General features: G+C 41.9%; 1 protein-coding gene across 1 annotated transcript in view; it reads left to right on the top strand.

Annotated features, from left to right (window-relative positions):
- ush2a (Usher syndrome 2A (autosomal recessive, mild)) overlaps positions 1–25,011 on the top strand; it is a 239,018-nt gene that overhangs the window by 11,275 nt on the left and 202,732 nt on the right. Inside the window, 2 exon segments of the mRNA XM_038701698.1 lie at positions 1,946–2,114; positions 22,359–22,494. Of these exon segments, the coding sequence (XP_038557626.1) occupies positions 1,946–2,114; positions 22,359–22,494 (305 nt within the window).

Raw genomic sequence — 25,011 nt, 5'->3', positions numbered from 1 at the left:
GTATACAACCAGACCAGCCATATATATGTATATATATTATATGTATATGTATGTATATTATAATTACTATGTTTATATCTCTAAAGTGCTCATTCATACAGTAGCCTAACGTCCCTATCCATGAGTAAAATCTATATATTAACATCAGATTTGAGGGGAATATATTGAAGTAATAAGCTTGACACGAATGAATAAAACACAGTCTTATTAAAATTCAACCAATTAAATAATAATCTGGTTAAAGCCACCAAGTTCTTAAAAGAAATCCAGCACAGAGAAAGGAACAAAGGAATAAACACATTGTATAAACGCAGCAGTTGGGCAGGTCTGGACGCAGAATGGGCCACATCAGGTCCGGAATCTGCTGACAGAGGGAAACAAACATGAGCACATCGCTCTCAAACACTGCAGGTTGTTCACCAGTCAAGAGCTGTGGATCAACAGCACGGCTCTGTTGATAAATAAAAAGGAAAAGTTACGTTGCGTTCTCTGGCGGACCCAGATCAGCTCTTAGCTGTAAACACACCACAGGGCTAACGCTAATGTTGCTATGTAGCTGTGTTTTAATGTTTTAATTGACCCCATCCGTTTATTTTGGAGACGAGATGACCTCGGAGGTAATTCGGCTCCCAGTAGAACCCTGTCAGGGCTCTGAAGTGGAGCGGACCCAGAACAACTCTCATCAGCTGTTATCTGTAAACACTAAAGTTAGCAGGACTAAAGTTATGGTACGGCTGTGTTAAAACTATAGCACAATATCACTGCGCGGTAATAATGTTATGCTTTATTAAATGTCACATAATTAACAAAATAGATAATGTCAGTCCAGTGACTGTTACCTAACAACAGACTTGCCTCTCATTCTCCAGCGCTGGTAGTAACTTAGCCTGCTGAGTGAACTACAGACTCTGAGGAGGACCCATGTGAGTGGGGAACGATTTGTTCATTCTTGCTCCACAGTAGCCAAGATGTCACGTGACAAATGAACAACTCAAACCTAGAGACCCACAGTTGAGGGTCATGAACTAATCAATACTGTTTCCTGTGCTGACGGAGCCCATGCAGCTGCTGTGTGACGAGTGAACGTAAGAGTCCAAGACTATTCACGCATGAGTGAAAATGAACGAATTACTCCCTCAGACTACTCGTTCCTCCTGAGTCATATACAAGATTAGGTCAAATGAACGAAACGTTCTTTGAACGACACAACACTATCAACTAATAAACTATTTGTAGCCAGATAATCCAAATCAAGTGTAACCTGTAAATTTATCATTTTCCTAAGATTATACTATTTAATATTATAATATTTATTAATACACTAATTTATACCTTTAGTCTTCCAGGTTGTGGATATATTTTGTTTATCAGGTCATGCTTACTGTCCCGCGAAGTCACCCCCCAAAGGCCCATTCTGAGCCAGGAAAAACCCTGTAAAGTCAAAGCATTGCTGATGCAAGAAGCAGTAAATCACAATGTAGTTTTTAGTAAACAACTTGCATTTACTTTTTACTTGCTCTTAGTATCTTCCGTCTATCTTTCTATCTCTTTATGTCTCCCAACAGGCACACACATACATATGGTCTTTCTCTCATGCATACATCTATCTGTGATTTATGGGGTATGTGGCTCTGGGTTCATAAAAGCCATGATTTCCCATAAAATGTCAGTGATGGTGGTTAATATGACACGTGGAAGGAATGTGTTTCTGTCTGCACCCAGTGTAGCAGCTGAAAGCTAGCAGTCATGTAAAATATTGATATTCCATGTGTAAATGTCAGGATGAGAGACTGCATGTAGTGGCTCTCGACTCTGTGGGTTTGGGAGTCCACTCTTCCTCCTCAGTAAAGTTATAACAACTTATCACTGCCAAATATCAAAATGGACTGTATATCGCTACTGAAATAATTGTGTTCTTTATTGTGTGTGTGTTTGATTCCCTCAGGATGCTGCTGGAGAAGAGCTCAGGGGAGCGGTTGTTTTATTCTGTGACAGTGTCTGAGCAGGCAGTCACCCTGTGGTACGGTCAGTCCAGCAGTCAGACCCCTCTGACCGTGAGCTTCAGAACAGAGGGGAGGCTTACACTGGATAGGTGGACACACCTTGTTTTGCAGGTAACAAATCAATCCCGATGGTGGCATGACTGCCTTGTAAAACATACCATAGTTGGTCACTATGAGAGGTATATCATTCTACCTTAGATGCACCATCAGATTTGTGTTTAACTGTTGTCATACAGGTTGTGAAAGCAGAATGGTCCATTCACTGTCTCTCGATCTACTTCTCTGTCTGTTTATCTTTCATTCTCTGTCCTTCTTTTTCTCTTTCTTTCTTCAAACTAGCGGTAATTATACTGGTAAATCTCTGCTTTGGCACAGCTGCTGGGGCCGGGGCACACACATTCAGATCAGACATACATAAACAGACATTTCAGAAACCCGTGGAACTCTTTGAATTTTACTAATGTATTTAGGCCTGTGGTTATTATCTGTGGTTAAAAGTTAAATGTTTCTAATTAGTGGTTCTTTTCAGATATTTATGGAAACTCTGACTTTTGTGGTTAACAGTACTTTGTTATCTTGTAATTCAGGGGTTGTTCTGGTACACTGGAGATAAAAAGGTGCATCCTGTTTCAGTATCAGAATGGTCATAATGGATAATAATTAAATAAATGTTCCATAATTGTGGATCAGTAATATTAGACCATTTTAAAGTTAAACACTGCATCTGTTCGTCTTATTATGGAGAACCTTGTTACATGTTTGTAAGAGTGCTAAACACAAAGATAAAAGTAGGTAAAGGGGAAAAATATAATAAAAACTTCTCATTGTCATAGAACCACAGAAAAGTGTAGATCCGTGGAAAATATGTGTGTGACTCATTCTTGCATTATTTCATTTCAAAACCAAATCGGAAAAACAACTAAACCAAGTCGTTTTTTGTTTTGCTGTTTTAAACCCATAACTGAAAACAAAGGAGCTGTATTTGTTCTATCTTTGATCGGTGTTGTATCCCTACAACCCGTTCTCACTCTCGTCACATATGGCATGGTCAAGGCCGGTTTCTGTTTGTAACGCTATAGCGTCATATGTCAACGCAGTGGGGGAAGCCCTGTAGCGTCAGTTTGTGACTGTAAAGGCAGGTATATCATATTTAACAGAAAAGACTGAGAAAGAACGTGGTTGGGGTGAATGGAGGGCCAGAACAAGGAGAACGGTGTTCGTGTACAGTGTGAAACAAAAAGTCAATATTACATATTTAAGCAATTTAGTTTATTTTATAGCTTATAGGCTATTTCTTTTCAAGTCGCATCTCATATCAACTATGGCGAATATGATTGTAGAAGTGAGCACTTTAGGCCTATTGTAGCCACATACGAAAAAATAAATATGAGAATATACGTGTTTTGCAAGATCGCGTCAAGCTAGAGGTGCCACAAGACGTCAGCATCAAGGAAGCATTTGGGCTGATCTGAAGCAGCTGGTTACCTGAGCAGTCTACGAAAATACCCGAATATGTTTATCAAGGTTTTTTTCTCGAGGCTACGGCCAGGGTGCGAACTACGGGGGAGCCAGGGGCAGCTTTAGGTTACTCCTCTTAATAAGACATGAGCTCCCCTGAAAACATGATTTGTAATATTTTGGGGGTCTCTAAAATATCTATAATATGCTGTTTTTGCCATTCATTTCTACTTTTCTGTAGCCTATCATCTTGAATCATGTGTAAATCAGTAGCGTCAGGCTTCATCCAGCCAGAGGATTCACCGACCTTCCGCAGTGCACCAGGTTGCTCCCATGGCCTTGGCAGTCAATTTGTTGATGGCTAAATGTAGTGTTGCTGATGGCTAAATTGCCTGCAGGTGTACAGTATGTGTGCCCTGTAGGGATTGGTCTTTTATATATGTCTACATATCCATGTAGGCATGAATAAGTGTAAACATTGTAGGTATTTTGCTTAAAGTGTGTTGTGTTGGAGTGGCTTGGAGGTGTTTTGAAACTTGTTCAAACTGTGTTCGCGCATTCTTGAGAATCAGGCTGCCTTTCATTTAATGGTATGATGATGTGATCTGTTTTGACCATTCAGAAGAATAACATAATTACACTTGACACTCAAACACCATTCATGTACAGCCATTCTCACGCGTGCACACACACACACACAAAAACATACTTGCTCTCTTGCTCATACACAGAGATACACACTCACAGTTCAGCGGGAATTTGTAACAGACTTGTCAGCCACGATACAGACATTACCCTATGAAGGAGCTGGGTAATTTAGAAACCTTTCTTACACACATACAGTACACACACGCGCGTCTCTCACTCACACATACCAGTCATCTGTCGGTTTGAAAAGATCAAACACCAAAAAAGACAGTCAAAAGGAATACGGGTTTCCAAGTGCCAGAAGCAATTCTCACACACACACACACACACACACACACACGTACACACACGGTGCCAGGAGGAAGGTGCTGTAGGGATGCTGGTGCTCCCTAGGTAGTTGTCTTATCTGATTATGGTAACGATGTAGAGAATAGTGGAGGAAAAGGTAGCCTGGGGGAGGGAGGGACTGAGAGAAGAGAGATGGGGAAAGTGAGGGAGGTGGCTCACTGTAGTTAAATGATGTTAACAAAGTCAGTTTACTCTGGGACTCACTTTTTCTGTACATTTCTACAGAATCTATTAATAATTGGTAGGCTCTGGTGGTTTCTGTTTTTTCAAACCTTCCTGACATGTCATAGGGCTGTATGGTATATGACGGGATTTGTGTGATAAAACAAAACAAAACTAAAAAACATGTAAAAACTGAGCTGCTGGTGATATGTCATTGTAGCATAATGTATGACATGGTCTAGCCTACTGCTGTGTGTCTAATTTGCAATTAGACAAGTCTGGCTGAGTTAAAATACTTATTGCCCATAGAATAATGAATAGGACATAAGCGCCCTTCATAAATACCAATTTAATTACTTTTTTTGGCACAGCAGATACATCAGTGAGCTCAACAGAGATGATGGGCACACAGCTTCATTTGTGTAGGCTTGCTCACCTTTATTATTGGGCATTAGGCATGGGCCGGTATGAGATTTTGACGGTAGGATAACCTTGAGCAAAAATATCACGGTTTTGCGGTGTTGTGATTACAGCTATAAATGTATTATTTTTAATGTCTGGGTAAAAAACAAGAGTTACGAATGTAACTACGGTTCTATGAATTCTGGATGACCGCCATATGTCCATCTCACATTTGTGCAGGTCGAGTAATTATATCAACAAAGTCACCTATGACCATGCGATGACGTAGTGGGCACGCCCCAGTATAAAATCCTTGCATCATCACGCAGTCTGTTCCTACAGAATCTCATCCCCCAGATTCCGAGCGACAGACGAGTGGTCATCCAAAATTCATAGAACTGTAGTTATATTCATAACTATCGTTCTATTTAATTTTTCCTGACAGCTAGATGGCGGTGCTTTTGCACTGGATGACTTATACCAGCAAGGTCACAAGGAATGCTCACCGTGCTAAGGAGTGGAAGCAGTTGACAGGACGGCTGCAGCCACAGCGTGAGGAGCAGCCACATTTACCCAGTAATAGTGAGCAAAGGTACATGAAAACTCCCAGCTTGTGGCAATAAAGATGTCATCGAGAGAGACCCCTCTCAGGATGTGGACACACTCCGAGTAGAATGACTCTTTACCCTACTAGGTGCAGGCCGGCCTTGCAACCTATAAGCGTGCAGAATCACATCCACAATCCAATTGGAAAGTCTTTGCTTTGATAGAGCTTCACCCTTCCTACAAGCCCGATAGCAAACAAAAAGGTTGTCAGATTTGCGTACCTTGGCAGTGGCCTCCACATAAGCCTTGAGGGCCTGAACTGGACACAGTAGCTGTGACAACTTTCCACTCCTTCAGATGAGCCTGGTGGACTGAATGCAGCCAACTCGATGGCTTGGTTTACCTGCGTGGAAGACCCCCGCTCTGGTAGGCAGTATGGATTCGGTAGCAAGCAGAAATGCCGCCTTAGCAGACAACCACCTCAACTTTGTCTGTCCTAACGGTTCAACTAGGGCAGACCCAAGGATCTCAAAACCACCTTCAAGTCCCATGATGGTACTACAGTGACCCCTGATGGTCTAAGCCTGTGTGTCAGACTGCACCCGGCCTGATAAAAAGGCGTCTGTCTCCATAACCTCCCTGCGGGAGGGTATCACTCCCAGAGGAACTCCCTCTGCAAGATCCAATTTTCTCCGCCAGGGCTCCAAGGCCTGGCAACAACGGCTGGACACTCTGACGCTCCTGCCCCTGTGCCACTTGGGATCCAAATGGAGTCTGTTGACCCAGACTTGAAAGAGATGTAAAGACAGAAGACCCAGAGGGATGACCATGGATGCTGCTGTCAGCATGCCCAGCAGCCTGAGAAAAAGGCCATATTTCAAAACCTTGCCCCTCTGAAAGCAACCTAGAAGCTGCTCCATATCCTGCACTCTCTTTGGGGTAAGGAAGGCTCTCATTAACTGAGAGTCGAGTGCCATACCCAGGTAATTTACCCTCTGACTGGGTGCTTGCTGTTTGTGTAGTTCACCGTAAGGCCTAGCTGGTTCACATGGCCAAGGAGCGTATCTGCGTCCCTGACTGCCTGCTCTGCAGTCGGGGAAATGATTAGCCAATTGTCCAGGTAAGGCAAGATCGCCAACCCTGCAGCTTGCATTGGGAAAAGGGCGGTTGCCACACACCTTGAATATGCCAGGGGCCAGTGAGAGACTGAACGGCAACACCTTGAATTGGTAAGCCTGTCGTTGAAAGGCGAACCTCTGAACTACCTGTGGTGTGGTGCAACAGGCACATGAAAATAGGCATCCTTAAGATCTATCGACACAAACCAGGCCCCTTGTGTCACTGACTGGATGACATCTGCCCTCTGTAACATTCGGAATGGCAGCACCTTTAAAAATTGCCTTTCTCAGTAGCTGAGGTGCTACAGAGCGAAGCGTCCGATGACCCCTATGGCACCTGGGGCCAGTCCTCTTGGTACCTGAAAGGCTGGCCAGGCAGGAGCATGCCGGCACTGATCATAGTGGCCAGCGTAGCCAGACGCACTAGGGTATCCACCTGGGTGAGCAGGAGGATGAGGACCAGAGGGCCCAAGAGCTCTCTGTTGCACAACTGAAACTGGGCCCTGCTGCAGGCCAGCAAACCGCTGCCTGCCTTGATCTGCCTGCACACAGCACTCTAATGCCTGCTGAGCTGCTGGTCCAAACATTTGACCCTTCACCACAGGAAGGGAACTGAGGGTGCAATGACATTCCTCCAACAGAGGGGACTGCGCCAGCCAGACCTGGCAGCGTGCCAGTGTCACTGTCAACATCAGCCTTCCAAGACATGAAGGCAAAGGTCTGGAGGGATGCATCACTAAGAGTCTGGGCCGAGCAGCCCGCACCAGACTCCTGCAGGGTCGGAGACAGAGCCAGGATGAGGTGAGAAAAGGAATTACTAATACGCCCCATGCGAGGAGATCATCAGTCAATCTACACTGAGGACGAGGGCAACGTGCATCCTGTCTGAGAGCCTCATCTGGTGACACAATAAATGAGGCAATGGTAGGCTTGACCAGGGCCATACAGTCCAAACTATAGTTATCTGTGTGTACTGCATGGCAGCCAAGTTCCTGCAATCACTGGTGTGATGAGAGAGTAACTTGGAGTCTGACAAGCACCTTTGGAGTTCTTCAACATAGGGCTTAGAAAGAGCTTCATCCAGCCCCAACCATGCGAATCACTGGCTTCAGTGAGGACCGACCGGCTTCCGACCCGCATAAAGGTCCCCCATCGTATCCCTGAGAAAAAATATCAGAGGCCCGGGGAGAGCGTGTCCCCCTCCTCGTCTTGCTCTCCTCTCCCTTTAACTGTAAACAAAAGGAGGCTGTAGTCGATAACACATCATCCTCTGGAGGCAAATCCCTTGTGGTGGAGTCACCACTGGGAGCTGGCCCCCCATTATTAGGCTGGAGATTGAGCAAGAGCTCCTTAATCTGGGTTTTCATATGAAAGTCCATCAAGGGCACTGGTCCACCTTCCTTGTGTTTTTGGTGGACCGCGTGAGACTGCCCTGCGTCTGTGGCCCGCAGATGCTTTTAGGACAGTGGCATAAACCTACAAGTTCATACATGGACTGTCAGAGACCCCTGCCTTGAGGTGTTGAGCCCCAGGCAGGCGGGGCACTGGTCATGGCCATCCTCCATTTGGAGCGGCGCCATGCAGGAGTTAAAGACATGTGAGCTCAACATTTCACTCAGTGAAGCTTTCCTTATAAAAAACACTGATAGCTGGGTAGCGCACACAAGTAATTTACAGCCAACAGTATGCTGCAACTTAGTTCGAGCTGAAAAACAATGCCAGTCGGCCCCCGCGGGAACGCGGCGCTGCTGTCCTTCACACAATCTAGGCAAACCGCGTCCACATTGGCGCGTGCTCTCTTAACAACAACTAAAAAATCTTGTAGTAGCAGTGCACTCCAGCACTGCCTAATAAATTAACTTAACACTGCATCTACCCCAGTAATTTAACAGTAATTAGCGATGTAACCCCTCATAGAGCAGAGAATTTACAAGGCAACGGATCATGCAACTCAGCAAAGAAGCGAAAACACCACAGTTTTAAGCTAACAAGACATCAAAATGAGCAAGGCTCACCTGGCGAGCCGCTGCCTCTTAACATAATTGACAATAAGGCTAGACGTTAGCCTACTTACCTGTCCTAGTACTAACTTATTGAACACGAACCGTAACAGCAAGGCCAACCGCTGTACGTCCGATAGTGAAAAGTTTGCAACAGAAAAAACAGATGATCGCAACCTCTGGTGGACGTGAATACGAAGCACCAACCCTCAGGTCACAAGGCTAAAAAGCGATGAGTCGAATTGACCTGCTATTTCATTTCCTCTATGCGAGAAGATTGAAGGAACAGATTGTGTTATGATGTGAGGGTTTTATACTGGGTCACTATGTCATAGCATGGTCACACGGTACTTGATATAATTATTCGACCTGTGCAAATGTGAGATGGAGGCATCCAGTGCTAAACCACCGCCGTCTGGAAATCAGGAAGACTTTTTTTCCGTTGAAAAAAATATTTTTTATTCTTAAGGCATATTGTTATGCCTTATAACAATAATATCATATAACACTATAAAATTGATGATTGTTATTTCACTGTTGATGCACATATACACTTAAGGAGAGAGCGCGAGTGTGTCTCTCTCACACACACACACACACACATCTGCTGTATGGTCTCTCTCCGTACAACAGGCAAACAGTTGAAAAGTTGTTTTTTTTAAATGTTGTGATTTTTAACAGCAGATGTACACAATGGTGGAATGGACTTAAAGTATAGATGTGATACCAGCTAAATTTAATTATTGTACTAAATCTCTGAATTGAGTACTCTGCTCTTCCTCGCTGTGAAGTAATGTGAGGGGTGAAACTATCTGATGTTAGCAAGTTAATTAGCCATGTTATCTGCCTCGATAGCAAGCTAATAGTATTTATTTCACCAGTGCCAAACGCACTAACTCTCTTTGCTTGTTGGAAATGTTCAATTCAAGATAGTGTTACCTTGTATTTATGAATTTAGTAAAGAGTAATGAGTGGTGCATAGATGGGATATTGTATTTGTTGTTTTGCCTTCACCTTTTTTGACAGGGGAAAATGTTTAGTGGTGCATGTCTAATTGGGTTTAAAACCAAAATACTCCCAAACAGGGGCAGTGGCTTTTTCCTGTTTACTAGTCCTGTAACGTTATCCTCACCACACACGTAGTTGCCGGCGCATGGTGAGTGTGTGGTTGTGCGAGAGTGAGCAGCAGGTGAATGCATCGGAGTGGAGAAAAAGGTTAACAGTGAAGTTTAGCAGTAAGGTTACAGTTTGTCAGTGAATAACAGCTGTTTGTAATTGATATAACTTTTTTGTTGATTTTTATCTGAAGTGCCTCACAGTACTGTGACTGCTTGAGGACCACATTGACCACATTGGGCATTGACACCCTGGACCCAATAGTGGTTGGGTAGGGAAAACAATGAGCTACACGTGTTGTCCCCATTAACCCGTGGGGGGGAAGTGTGAAGATGGGGACGAAATGCTGGATTGGTTTATGCAACCTAATCGATTCTGCCTTAAATCGTGTCTAAATCAACTTGAGGATATTTCTTTTTTTGTAAATCAGAAACGATATTAAACGGTGAGAGATGTACTGTAAGTCTTAAGGGAAATCTAGAAGTAGGTGTCAAGAGGAACAGAAAAGAAAGAAGTGGTCAAAAGAGATGGCAAAAGAAGAGAAAGGAAGAGAGTTTACACATGCTTTTTTGAATTTAACTTTGGAATACTATCTTTTGGAGTACCAGTGATTGACTGTGTGCCTGGAGGATCCCCAGAGGGGTCCGCCTGTTAGTGCCACACACTGTCTTTCTTTCTCTTACTGTTAAGCAGATGTATTGGTTCCACATGCACACAGCACCATACGCACATACACGAGAGTTCAGAGGGCTCTTACCTGTTGCTAAAGTCAGAGAAATGGCAGGAGAAACTAAATTGTTGAAAAGATGAAAACAAGAGGGTACATTGATCAGTGTCTTAGTGTCATGTTTGTCACAACACACAAACAAAAACACACACACACACACACACACACACAGCCATCTATGTATTTATTTCAGTAAGTGAACTGGTTGTTCCTATCTAATCTACAATTTGTTCTCTAGATCCTGATGGCTCATCTGCTTCACTACTCTGTTCTTAGACAGTTTGGTTGCTGAAACTTCTACTGAATGCCATAAAAAGCTTGATTAATGTTTTCACACACAATTACACTGGAAAACTCTGGCCTGTGTGTATGTCTCTGTATTGACTGCTCTGGTCTTGGCAGAAGGCAACTAATTAGCACCGACTGATCTAAAACCATCACAGTCTTTCCATCTCTGTCTTTGTTTCTTGCATAGATGCATGTGCACATGCCTCATCGCACCACTCAATCTGACACTGACTTTGTCTTTCTTTCTCCTTCTTGCATTATGCTCTGCTTTCTCTGCCATTCCTTCTGTCTTCTTCCACCCTTTGCCTTCATCTGCCGCAACTTGGGAACTCTGTTATATTAACTGGATTACCTCAAGTTAAACCTATAGTGACTATTAGGGGTGGGAGAAAAAATTGATTCTTAGATTCTTGATTCTTAGATAAATCGCGATGCAGACGTGGAAGATTCTGACGCGATTAACAAATGTCAAAAAATCTATTATTTAGCTCTCTGTGTATCCTATGTGTGACGCCAAGTGAATGTATGTTCCCTCTCGAACAAAACCTTTATTCCGAATGATTTTATCACTTCCACTGATTTAGACTTTATGTTTATAACTGAGAGTGGTTGTGGTGGCGGTCTGATAAGTATCTATAAGAAGCATCTCAAGTGTAACCAAATTCTCTGTAATGATTTCTCTACTTTTGAAGTGCTTATGATGAAACTAGGTGGCCCTATCCCAACCATATTGGCTGTTATCTATCACCCCCCTAGTCCTACTGCTCCTTTCTTGAGGGAATTTCCTGAAGTCTAGTCTTAAATTATGACATAATTGTTCTCTGTGGTGATTTTAAAATGCATATTGATGTTTCCTTTAATGCCCCCGCAAATGATAAGTATTACAAATTCTCTTAATTTTCAGCAACATGTATCTGGTCCAATCATTAATATCAATGTGCAAGTAATGATTTTAACTTACACATTGTGCGAGCATGGTGGCGAGCTCTCTGTGTATCCTATGTGTGACGCCGAGTGAACGAGAAAGAGCGAGCAGCAGAACATGACGGTGAAAGTTGGCAGAAGAAAAATAACAGTAAGTTATTGTCTGGTTGTGAATGTCCAGTGTAGGTCACAATGTGACTGTTAATAAAAGTCTGTAGTTTCCTCAACTGCTTGAAAAGTGAAGGCTGTTAGCTAGCTAACATCTCCGTTGTACATCACGTCTTTTGGCTGTTATGTAACGTTAGCTAAATTAGTAACAATATAACACAAGTAATATTAATTAGCTGTATGTCATTACTAACTTACTTGTCAAGGGTTGAGAACATCGGGTCCAAGCTTAGACTAAACTGTTGTACAGCTCTGTCCCTGTATACACACTGTAAATCCTGATAATTATATTTCAGTTTTCAGAGGAGTCTGAAAACTGGTTGTTGAAGAAATGTGGGACCATGGAGATGAGGTTAATGATGTAAATTAGAGATGCAAACTAGTCCTTTTAAGCTAATTAGGAGATGTTTCTCTTAGATTTTAATGCGCAAATTAAATGCTTAGTAATTATCTAGAGATCCTGGATAGAATAAATTATGCATCAAGATGCATCGATGATCATTTTATAATCGCATCGCAGCCCTCCGAATGGTAATCGAATCATGAGGTGCCCAGAGATTCCCAGCCCTAGTCACTATAAACACATAGTATATGCAATTACCTTACCATTCTTGGCCAAGATACTTGAACCAATAAAGCAGTTGCATAAATCGGAGATTGAATTGTTTTGTTTTCCATAAATGGAATTGGAACTACAGCTGTGGACTAAGGTCTTATGTTGGAGACCACACATTTACCTGTGAACAGTAGAGATGTGTACACAGTGTCTCATGTCATGTATGTGTACTTCTTACCTTCTCTCTCTTTGATTTAGCTCCTTTTTTGGTGGCGTTGCAGGTTTAATCTCCAGTTATGCTTTTATACATACATGCTTTACCTTAATATATCCTTAAATTTCAATATTTTAACCCATATTTTCAACCAACATTTACTGAAGAGAAGGGGAAAAGTTACAATAAAATTTGACTTGAAGAGAAGAAATATACAGAACGACGAATCAATGTGCAAATGACTGATATGCATATTCTTAATAGAAATTGTTTGTACATTTGTTAGTGTTTGCTGCTTTCTGGCCAGAAGGCAAAATTGTGACACACACATGCAAACTGCACACTGTCTCATATACTTACTGATGCTTTTCCCTCTGTCCCAACTGGATTGACAGAGACAGATTGTGAGAGAGACTGAAAGTGTGTGTGTGTGTTTTTATACATGTGCACCTTTTGGCCATGTTTCTGTTGGCTCTCTGTGTGTGTATTTGTATGCATGCATGTGCACTAAATGTAAGTGTATTTGTGTGTGTGTGTGTGGGGGGGGGGGGGCGTGTGTGAAGGTGAGGCAAGGTTGTTATGTAGGGGTGAAGCGGACACCTCTATGGTAGCTCTCTGCCTGCTGGCACAGGAGGCGAAAGGGCACAAGACTGGCATCAATTACATGGTGAGAGAGGGAGAGAAAGGGGTGTGTATGCGTGGTGGGGTTCAAGATTTAAAATTTATTTATTTATTTTACATCAGTGTTTCATGCTAGTGTGCAGTCTGTTCCAGGTTGATAGTAAGAGCAAGGCACTAACACGGCCAGGGTTAGGGGTTTCATTCCCACTGGAGCTGTGAGATATGAGTGCTAAAAATGTATGCAGCAAGGGTGCTGCAAGGTGGTTTGGATAAAAGGAATCACCATAGAGCTTATGTTACGTTAACCTGCCCTTTCTAGAAATATCCATGCTAAAGCAGAAGTTGTATGGCACATGTTAGTAACCCTATTGAGAGCAAAGGAAACTTTAAAAAATAACCACAATATTACTCAACAGTGGATATCGAACTAAATTTCCTGCCTGGTGTTAGAGTTCTGAGCCTGGAACCCAGCTCGTAGCTGTGTAAGACCAGACCTGACTTCTGAAGTGATAATTCGACTTTGTTTGCCTTTTTGCCTTTTTTTTTAACAACATATTACATACCAGAACTCTTCTGAAACCAAAATCTTGTCCCTCTCCGACAGGTTCTCCATTCATGTGCAGATATCTGTTTATAGAGATTAATCTAAGCCTTATTAGTAAATCTTGTTTCTGTATGTCTCTCTGCTCTTGGAGTGTGATATGTGCTCCTCCTTCCTAAATGGCAACCCTCTTTGCTTTATGCTCAAAAAGTCTTACAGACTTATGGTCTTTATTAAAAAGTTGGTGTGTCAGCTATATATATATATCCCCTCTCTCTCTCTTTTTCTTTCTTTATCTTCTGATTTTTCTCTCTCCCCCTGCATCATCTATCTCTCATTCCCTCCCCCCTTTCATTGTCTCTCCTCCTCTACCTTCTTTGTCCTTCCCTCTTTCCCTCTCAATTTCCGTACGCACACTCCCTCTCCCTCTCTCCCTCTCCATCTCCCAGGGGACAATTTTCTTTTCTTAAATAAACTGTCATAGCTAGTGTTAAAATATGGGCCTTACATGGGGTGAGCGCGGCAAGGCAAAGGCAAGGGGCCCTGGGCTGGTATAAAACATGGATAATATGCTGTGAGAGGTAATTGTATCTTTTAGCACTGAGATGAGTAGAACAAATGTGTCTCCTCTACATTCTTTCTCTCTCTCTCTTCTTCTCTCCTGTCCTCTTCCTATCACTTCCTTGACACACTGCAGCCATGCTAATATGATAGAGAGAATATTGGCTGTACATCAGAGCTAACAGTTCATAGTGGGTAAGGACAAGTATAGCGTGGGGAAAGGGGACCAAAAAGGCTGGGATAGGCTTGGAGGATGAATAACAAGGAGTGTGAGAGAGATAACAGGAGAGAGGGAGTGAGAGAAAGAGAGAAGGAAAGGTGACAATATGCCTGGAGATGTGTGAATGTGGAGAACTGGAGATGCATAAAATCACATTACACTTTTTGATTTCACTCACTTTGGTTTGCATGTGGAGGATGAGAGAATCTGGGAATATATAGCAAGCTATATATTAAAATCATCTTAAAGTTGTTCTTCTCCAATTTTAAGTCTGTCAAGCAGAGAACATATTAACGATACAATGATTTTGGAGAAGTGGACTTAATGAACATTTTATATAAACAAAAAAATATGTTCTTATCCCGCCTTGGAGCAAATTAAAACATGAACAAGTAGCAGTCTTTTTTATAACTTACATTATTGTAGGGGTTAGCTAATTAGATGCAAGCTAAAACATGGGCTGTGCAGTTTGAGTTCAGCTCAGTTGAGCTACTGATGATCGGGTTTTGATTAAGTGAGCTCTTTGGAGCTCTTGCTGATGCAGAATAACGTCACTGTCACATTTGTTGCAGATTTCAATTGCACCAATGATAATTTAAACAAATAACTTTGCACTAGACAACCCTAATAGGAATGTACAGGAACCATTTTGTACCATTGTTTTTCTGTCAATATAGTTCTTGGACATTTCTCTCTTCTATTCCCTTCCCTGTTATTCTTTACCTAGTGCGTTCTTTCCTTTTCAGTCTTTATTCACTTCTTGCATTTCTGTGATTTGACAGTTGATAGTTGAGGTAGACAGGAAATGAAGTGAGAGACAGGGAACTGAAATCAGACTGGGAATGTTGTGGTGATATTGTATGCGTCGCCACTTGGTCACCAGGACGCCACCTTTTATCTTTATTCATTTGCTTCATTCCCAATCCTTTCTTTTCCCCCAGTATATTCCATCTTGCCCTCCTTGTATACTTTCCAAAACATTTCTCTTCCTATGTCTGTCTCTTTCTCATGTATCCAATTTCTTCTAACAACACAAGTGTTTCTCTCTCATTCACTATACTCTTCTCTCCAACCTCTGTTCATCATCTCTCTTGCTCTTTCTTGCTTCCTTTTTCACTCCTTTTCTGACCCTTTCCCCCAATGACAGCTTCACTGGCTGTGGAATGAGGTGTGTTATCAGTGAGTGGCGTGTCAGTCACAGGGCAACACATCCGGAGGAGAGTGGTTGTGTAGAGAGAGTTTGGTGAGGCGGGATGCGTGGGGGCAGAGACGGGGAGTCAGGGATTAGAGGAGGTTAAAAGGAGAGGAAAAGATAGGTGAGGACGAGCAGACAAGCATGAGAGGAGCAACAAGAGACGGGGAGGCCTGAGAAAAGAAAACAAAAGAAGGTTGAGCGGAGTTCAAGAGAGGAGGGTGTAGATGTGGTGACGAAAAGGAGACGTGGAAGATTTAAACAGTGGAAATAAGAGAAGAGGAAATGAGAATTTTAGAGCACAGGGTGTAAGAGGAGAAGAAGATGGATGAGAAGATGATGAAAAGTTGAAAGTGAAGTAAATTTTACTTATGTAGCACACGATCACAATGTTGTCTCGGGGCTTTATCATAGCTACAAAGTACGACGCCCTTTATCCTTAGATACTTACTTTCGATAAGGAAAACCTCCTCAGAGAGGGTCTTTAACAGGAGAAAATGGGAGAAACCTCATGCAATAGGTACTGTATGTGCAGAGTAGACATGAAAGGGAGTAATTGGTGGAAAGTCAAAATGGAAATTTCCAACAAGAGCAGAAAAAAGAGAGGCAAGCAAGTGGAATAGAGGATTTAAGGAGAAGGGATAAATGATACAGATGTTGACAGAACAGACAGAATGTAAAGAATAACAGAATATGACAGAATAAGAAGAGGAGAAACTATTTCAAACTACTGTATACTGTATGCTGCTCTATTATACTGGTGCTACCCCTGCCTTAATTATTTTGATCTTCCTTTTCATTTATTTATTGTAAATGTATAGTATATGTACAGAAATTTGATTTATTGTGGTCCATCCATCTATCTATCTTCACTTATCTGCTGTTGGGTCGAGGGGGCAGCAGCTCCAACAGGGGACCCCAAATCTCCCTTTCCCAAGCCACATTAACCATATCTGACTGGAGGATCCTGAGGTGTTCCTAGGCCAGTGTGAAGATCTCCTCAACTGGCTCCTTGCTTTCAACGCAAAGGAACAGTGAGTCTATTCCTCCGGGATGACTCGGCTTCCTACCCTTTTGGCAGAGATCTAGTTCTTTAGATCATGACCCAGCCTTCATGATCATAGGTGAGGGTAGTCACGACAATTGACCGGTAGATCGAGAGCTTTGCCTTTCAGCTCAGCTGTCTTTTCGTCACAATGGTGCGGTAGAGTGAATGCAATACCGCCCCCGTTGCTCCGATTGTCCAGCCAATTTTCCGCCCTATTGTCCACTCACTCGTGAACAAGATCCCCAGGTACTCAAACTTTCTTCACTCTCGAGTAAGGACTTATTCCCTACCCAGAGTGAGTACTCCCATCGGTTTCTTGCTGAGAACCATGGCCTCAAATTTAGAGGTGCTAATCCTCCAGGATCCTTGTGAGAGTGAAGTACTGGTCAGTTGTGCCACGACCAGGACGGAATCTGCATTGTTCCTCTTCATTCTGAGGTCAGACTATAAGCCGAACTCGCCTCTCCAGCACCTTGGAGTAGACTTTACCAGGGAGTTTGAAAAGTGTGATACCCCTGTAATTGGCACACACTCTCTGGTCCCCTTTTTTGAACAGGGGAACCACCACCACAGTTTGCCACTCCTTGGGCACTGTCCCCAACTTCCACACAGTGTTGAAGAGGCATGTCATCCAAGACATCCCCTCCACATCCAAAGCTTTCAGCATTTCTGGACAGATCTTATCAATCCCCGGGGCTTTGCCACTGTGGAGTTGTTTGACCACCTCAGTGACTTCCACCAGGGAAATTGTTGAAGATCCACCATCAGCCTCCAGCTCTGCCTCTGTGGTTTATAACTTATAGTCACAGGAAAAAGTATGTGAACCCTTTCGAATTACCTGGATTTCTGCATAAATTGGTTATAAAATGTGATCCGATTTTAATCAAAGTCCCAACAATAGACAAACACAGTCTGTTTAAACTAACTCCACACTAACAATTGTGTCTTTCCATGTTTTTATTGAACACACTCTGGAAACAGTCACAGTGCTGGGTGGAAAAAGTATGTGTAGTAAACTTCTGACTCTTAAGCTGATGATACACGGGGAAAATTAGTGGTGGTGCGGGGTGGGTGGCGGAGTGGTGGGGGAAGGGGATTACGGTAGTAATCTTTACTCATTACCATTGACGGCAACATTGCCCTGCACGATTGCTCTAAAAGTTGCTCTGTGTATCATCAGCTTTACTGTATATACTACTGTTTCCAGTGAATGACAGTATTTACTGTTAAGTGACTACAGTTGTTCAGATTGCGATACCTTCTTGTTCTTATTCTATCAGTTCTGTTTTTGAAGTTGTTTTCTTTGTGTGTTTTTGGTTAAATTTATTTTCAGTTTAAAATAAAAAGGGGGGACTGCCAATATAAGAGTGAGATGTAAACAGTTTAAATCTTTTGTGTCAATAAAAATATAATTATTACAGAGGATCTGATTAGCAGGAGCTGAACTGAAAAATATGGGTGACATAAAAATAGTATCCTCTGAGAAAGGTCAAACAGGAACATCCCAGTTTGTGTAAACTGGTCTCTTGCATTCACACGCAAACACATCCATTGAGCCTTGCAAGGGTTTAGCACTTAGACTAATCGGACAGCAGTAAAATATGTATCTAGAATTGGTTTCCAGTATGAGTCAATCCTTAAGGTCCCTCTCATCTACTTTGACCTCAAGCTGTCACTGGCAGCTAAAATAGCTCTTCTCCACATATAGTTATGCCTGACACTGTCTGCAAGATGTCAGATGTTTGGATAACAGCTAGCTGTTAAGAATAATGAGACTTATTTAGAATTTAAAATTAAAATTTCTGTGTGTTGTGGTTAACCTTTCCTGGATGATAAATTGAAAAGCTTCAGTCTGCAAATGCAATATGACAGCTGTCTCTATGAAACGTCCCCACATTTTGATTATGGCAACAAAGAGTTATTCACTCTCAGATTGAGTTTTTGAAGTACCAGCTTAGTGGCAACCAAACATGAGTGGTATGTGTATGTGAAAGCTATATGTTTGCTTACATTGCTGAGAATTAACAAATGACATAAAATCACGAATGACTATTACTTTCAAATACAGAAATTAGTGCCTCAGCTTCTTATATACTTGAATATTATGCCGGCAAAATAATCTGCCATGGGTTCAGTGTGGTAAAGTATTGTGTCACTGAGCGACTGGATCAAGTTCATTTAAAATGACCCAGGTCATCAGGAAGGGTTGCTGCAGCCCACAGATAACTAATTCCTCTCCTTACCTACCCTTGTGGTTAGCTGTTAGATATTTTCCCTTCTTATGTACAAAATATCACACATTTTGCCATTACAGAAAAGAAAAGGTCAATTAAGCAGGTCATCTGACACAAGTATGCAGTCTACAAGATAGCTGTTTTCTTTTGTTCCATGCTGGTTACAGAAGTAAACTTTCTAAATTATGCTGTTATATTTTAGAATATTATTGGTTAAATATTTCTTAATGACTGGAACAGCTTACTTTTGTGGCCCACAGCTATAAAGTGAGCTTAGAAGAAACACTGCTGTCCACACTGTGTACTGAGCCATGGTTTGGCAGGAGTGTGAAAATCGAGAAGAGCTTTAGTCAAAATGCCAGTCTACAGATCACTAAAAGCTTTCCCACTCAAGGTTTCCCTGGGCTTTTAGAGAGGCTTAGGTGGTAACATTGCCAGTGGGGTAGGTTTTGCACAGGAAGGAAAAGGTGCTTTAAACTCCCTAAGAGCACAGAAACCTAAAGGAACAAAGTTGAAAAAAATTAAATAAGTAAAGGATAATAATAAAACTTTCCTCAGAAGAAGAGATGTACAATATGTTATGGTACATTTCATTTTATAGTCAGATAAAACCCCTTTAGTACTTCCTATACAGTAAATGATGATATAGCACATGGACAATTTTACAGAAATTTACTAAAATTGACATAATATGGTATAATGTGGAAAAATCTAATGCAAAAATGCCATCAGTGCTTGTTGAGTTGATGAGTCGTGGCTTTGTAGGAATGTTGCAGGAGAAAACGGTAAGCAACCAGGCCAGGTACTAATGGAGCTATGAGTGGTGGCATAGATCACAAGTGGTGCAGGGGTTAGATTCAATATCCAAGCTGGCCCAGGACTGAACCCTGCTGAACCCATCTCTCCTTCCAGTTTCAGTCTTAATGTGACAGAGAGTTTGAATATGCAGGAAAGATAAAGATAAAAAAGCAGAAACAAAAATACTGGAACAACAATGAACAGGAGCGTATAAAATTTAGCTATGGTTTGCATGATTATGGAAAAATATGCATTCCAGTTATTTTATTAGATGTTGTAAGCACAATTGTTAAATTAACATTTAACTTTAGCATTGGTGTTAGGGATGCACCTTGCGCATTAAAAGACACCAGGACATTCAATGGTATTGACAATATAACTGACACTTACATGTAGTCCAAAATTACACAATTATAATGTGTGTGAACACAGTTGGTGATCACCTCTTGTGGGATCTGTTGTAGCTCAGTGTACATCTGAAAATGCATGCAATGAGGGTACCTTTAAAGGGATTTTCTTAAATCACTGACAAATAACATATTGTCTGTATAAAGGGAAGACGATAGGTAAAGTTTAAAGTAGCCATTTCCTTTCCTTTGGATTTAGTGGACACAAATGAGCCTAGTTATCCAGACTAACGACTTCTCTAACTCCTTTTCCTCTTTTTATTTCTTAAAGAACTCTGAAGTTACACTGGCTAAAAGAGACAAAGAGAGGTAGAGGAAAGTAGGAGGTAAAAATACAGATGGAGGGGGAAAGGGAAAAACGGAGGGAAAGTGTTTGTGAAAGCTAACAAAGGGGAGTTGGCTGTGTTTCAAAAGGGCGCGTGGCGGCTAAGGAGGATGAAGCGCTTCAGGATTCATTTACATCAGGCCTGACAACTGCCTCACATCTCCCTAAGAGCCACACAGCTCTGGCTTAGAGATTCCTAAAGAGGGCCCTTCTTCTAGCTCCCTCTCTTACACTCGCTCTCTGACTTTTTCTTTTTCTCCCTCCTGTCTCTCTTTTTTCTGTTTCCTTTTTTTCACTCTTATTCTCTCCTGCACTCTCTCTTCTGCTCTCATGCGCTTGCCAGTCTTCAATCAGTCATCATGAAAGTGTCTGTCTGGGCGTCTTAACTATCCTCTGAGAGGCAGACACTTGTCTGGGCCTGCCTTCATCCCCTAAAGGCGTTTTTTGACTTGGACTTATTTCCCTCCTCACACCTTTTCAACTTCCCTAAAGAGCTGACAACAAGTGAGAGCGACAGGGCAAGATAAACATGAGGGAAAGAGACAGGAAGGGAGATGAGAGGGGAAAGTTGTCAACTGAGAAGGAAGAGAAAGTAAAGATGGTTATGAAAAATAGGGAGAGAGGGGGAGCAAATGAAAATGAGGTGAGGGAACTCAAAAACAGAAAAAAAGGTGAATGAATGAAATGACCTCGTGAGGAGGAGGAGTAGGAGGAGGAAGGACAAAGCAAGGAGGACCAGAGAAGAAGAGAGACGGGAAAGATGAAGAAGGAGAGTGGGACTCTACTAAGACAGGGAGAGTCACGTTTATCAGTGGTCTCACAGTGTGTTTCCCAAACACAGGATTTGGAGATGGGGTAAAGGGAGAGAGTAGGACAGGGCACATTAAAGTTTTTTTGGGGAGGGAGAGCCCCATGGAAGTATCTTTCTTTTTGCCTGGGTTTGATGTGAGAGGGAGCTGCTCCTGCTTTGACGGTGTTGTCTGCTATGCAGTTTTTAATATTCATGCAGCCGATCAGGAAAGGAGAGAGGAATGGAGTGGAGAGGAGATTTTTGGTCAAACAGAAAGCTAATTTGTGGCTGAGGCAGTTTAGCCTGAGGCTCTTTCTGCTACTGGGGAAATGAGCTGGAAGATTAGCCGTATGTATAATTCACACTCACACACATGCACAGATATGCAAAAACACACCATTTGTGCGTGCATACACTTTTGTAGATAGATGCACATATGCACTCACAGAGCAGCTGACATTCTCTCTGAGACTGCTGTGTGTTACAGCAGTAACCTGCTGCTAAGCCTTTTCTGCTGTATCTGCCCCCCAGGCCGCTCCCTTACATGTATGTAGGTTCCACTTTGGCGCTCGGAGACTGATAATGGGATCCAAAGATGCTTCGTGCAAATGTTGATTTATTAATTGATCACCTGTGTACTTTTTTTTCCTCCAAAAAACGCCGATACAGTTCACAGAGATGTTATTGGACAAAATCAAGTTGTTGTTTTTTTTTTACAAAAAACTAACCACATTATGTGACTGCTGTGGCCTCTAAAAAAGAGAAACTAATTGATGTGTTGCTTATTCTGGTTAATTCTGATTGTTTGACATAGTGTAGCATTCACACTTTTTAATTTGCTCCCACAGAAAATATAGACTGTTCACCCAATAAAGCTAGAAATACAAAGCCTGAGTTCATGGTGGTCAGCTAAGACTTATGTCTCACTCTGACTGATTTCCAGGTCCATGGCAGACGTGTGAGTTTATTCCTGGATGGGCTTGAGGAGGATGAGACACCATTTGACACACAACCTCTGACCGCCAGGCTCTCTGATATCAGCGAGGATGGTGCCATGTGGGTGGGACTCAGCTCTAATGGTAAAGATGGCTGCATAAGTATTTTTGTTTTTAATATTTTTGACATGTGACAAGTTTAATTATTTTAGACATGCATTAGATCCAGATCCCACAGATGCTTAGATTCCTCAGTCATATCCCATTAAAATATATCCTAAATGTATCAAAATTGTAATAAAACAGTTTTTGAAAAGTTGTTATACATTCAGTTAATATGTGGGTCTCTTCCAATACTGCCAACCCAGGAAAAACCAAGAATCAGTTATCATTGTTCCAAAATGTTTAAAACTGCTGCAGAAAACTCAAGTCAGCCCCGCCTCCAGTCATCCTGGTTAACAGGGACCACTGTCTTTTTTTCCCTCCAAGTGGAGAAAAATTACCTCCTAGTTTATCTTGTCTGTATATCTAAAAATGATATGAATGAGTACTGTACCTTTACTTTCCTTGCAGCCTTTATCCTCCTTCAACTACACATCTGTGATTGATTTGTGGTGCCTGGGAGCCGTCTCAGAGTCAATAGGAGAGAAATTGAGAGAAAAATGATATCCGTTCATCTCCAGGGTGATAAACGAGTGTTTTTCTTCTCGTTTATCAGGCATTGATCCCTAGTTCACATCAGGTAGCATCTGATCAGCTGAAGATCACATCAGTGGTGCTGATCAATACAAGTGATTGGCTTGCGGGAGAGAAAGAGAGAGAGAGAGAGAGAGTATGTTGGTTGTTGAACCTGGGGGCTGTGTCTGGAATTCTGATCAGTGGATTGATTATGCATATGCTGATCAGATGTATTGATTAACAACTATGTCTGTATTTGGAGGGGTCTAACTAAAAACTGTGTGTCTAATAAATACAGCAAGAAGTTGTCAAGATCAGAGCTTTAACTGCCAACCACAGTTTTAAAGTGTCCGATAAGAATAGCATGAACAGTTGTATCAAAAGTGTTAGTGCTAAAGTGCTAAATTTTCTTGAATCAGCTGCTTAACGAAAGATCAATAAGAACTTCTATGAGCACTTATTTGGTGCAGCTGTGTGGTTGAGATTTTTCAGATCATGCTTAACTTTGAGTGGTCACAAATTTGTGACAGTATGCAACCTGTAGTTCTAATCTAAGATATTCCAGATATTCCAGAAGTCAAACCATGTATTTGATACTATTGATGGTCAGCATCTTTTCAGCAATAGCTGTTCAATGTATTTACACTCTCTTTCCTTATTTACCGAGGGAGTCCACAATTCCCACAAAGGATTCAAATTAAAACCAGATAGACCTGCTCTTGGTCTTCTGTTGGATTTGTATTGTAAATCACTTTGGATAAGATTGATTTATAATTGCAGTGCATTTAACATTTCTGGCAGAGCCTCCAGAGTCCTAGCACCTGTATTATTATACAGCAGTTGTTTTTACCACTAGTAACCATGGATCTCGCCAAATCAACCAAGACTGAGATCTGAAGGATTACAACTTAAAAAGAAAAAAAAGTAGTAAAATCGTCTTAAATATTTATAGTGAATAGGGCCAGAAAACACAAAAATCACACGTAACTCTTGTTGCCGGTATTAAGCGGCATCAGTTCTACAAAAAACAAAGAAGAGGAAACTAAGAGCGACGGCTGACAGAAACTGAAACACAGAGAGAAGACAGAGACCTACACAGAGAAGAGAGAATTAAGGCTTATACCTTGCATCATCCCAGTAACAATAGGAGAGTGCTTTTCAGAGGAAGGCATAATCCCATTTCCACACGCTAAAGAAATCCTGAGCCAAAGCCTACGGCTGCAGAACCACACACTGCTCTAACACACTTAGATCTCATAACACTCTATCACTCTCTCTGTTTACCCCCCCCCCCCCCCCCCCCAAAAAATAAAAAAAACACACGGTTACATTGTAGTTGGGCCAAACATGGCAAAGCCACTCTCAAATGCAAATGCACACACATTCATACACTCTTTTTCTCTAAAGTAAGGATGTTTTTTTGGAATACACACAGTAAAGCCTCTAACACACACACTCACAGACAAAGCCATGCATGGCAGGGGTTCAGTCGATGCTTAGAGACGTTTATCTGTCTTCTAAGAGTTGTTGTCAAACTAGACAGAAGTTTCTTGGACACTCTCATTCTGGCTCAACATCTGTGTGGGTCTCTCATGTTCTATCCAACATTGTCATGTATGTATGGTTGTCTGGGGAGATGTGTTGGGGGCTTGACTGTGTTCATTTAGGTGTTTTATTGCGTTCTTGTGTGCAGTCCAGCATCCACGTGCATCTGGACATTGTGCCCATATGTTTGAGATATTCCAGTGTATGTTGGCTTGATAAAGAGCCTTTGGCATCTTGGCATACAGTATTTCATATATGTGGCATCTCTTGTCCAACATCTGTGCATTTACCTCTTTGCAGATCCTTTCTTCTCAACATCAGCCAACAAGCTTTATCAGCATTCTCTCTTTTGTTTTTCTGCTAAATTGTGTGTTGTCATTAGATAAACGTCTACATTTTTTATTGCTGAAACTTTAATCGAGTTATGGATAAGCATAT

This window comes from Micropterus salmoides, unplaced genomic scaffold (assembly GCF_014851395.1).
Source record: "Micropterus salmoides isolate LMB-PRFRI ecotype aquatic unplaced genomic scaffold, ASM1485139v1 Ms_hic_scaffold_6, whole genome shotgun sequence".
Classification (NCBI taxonomy): Eukaryota; Metazoa; Chordata; class Actinopteri; order Centrarchiformes; family Centrarchidae; genus Micropterus; species Micropterus salmoides.
Note: the sequence above shows the minus strand (reverse complement) of the source record. Positions and strands in the feature narration are given on the sequence as shown.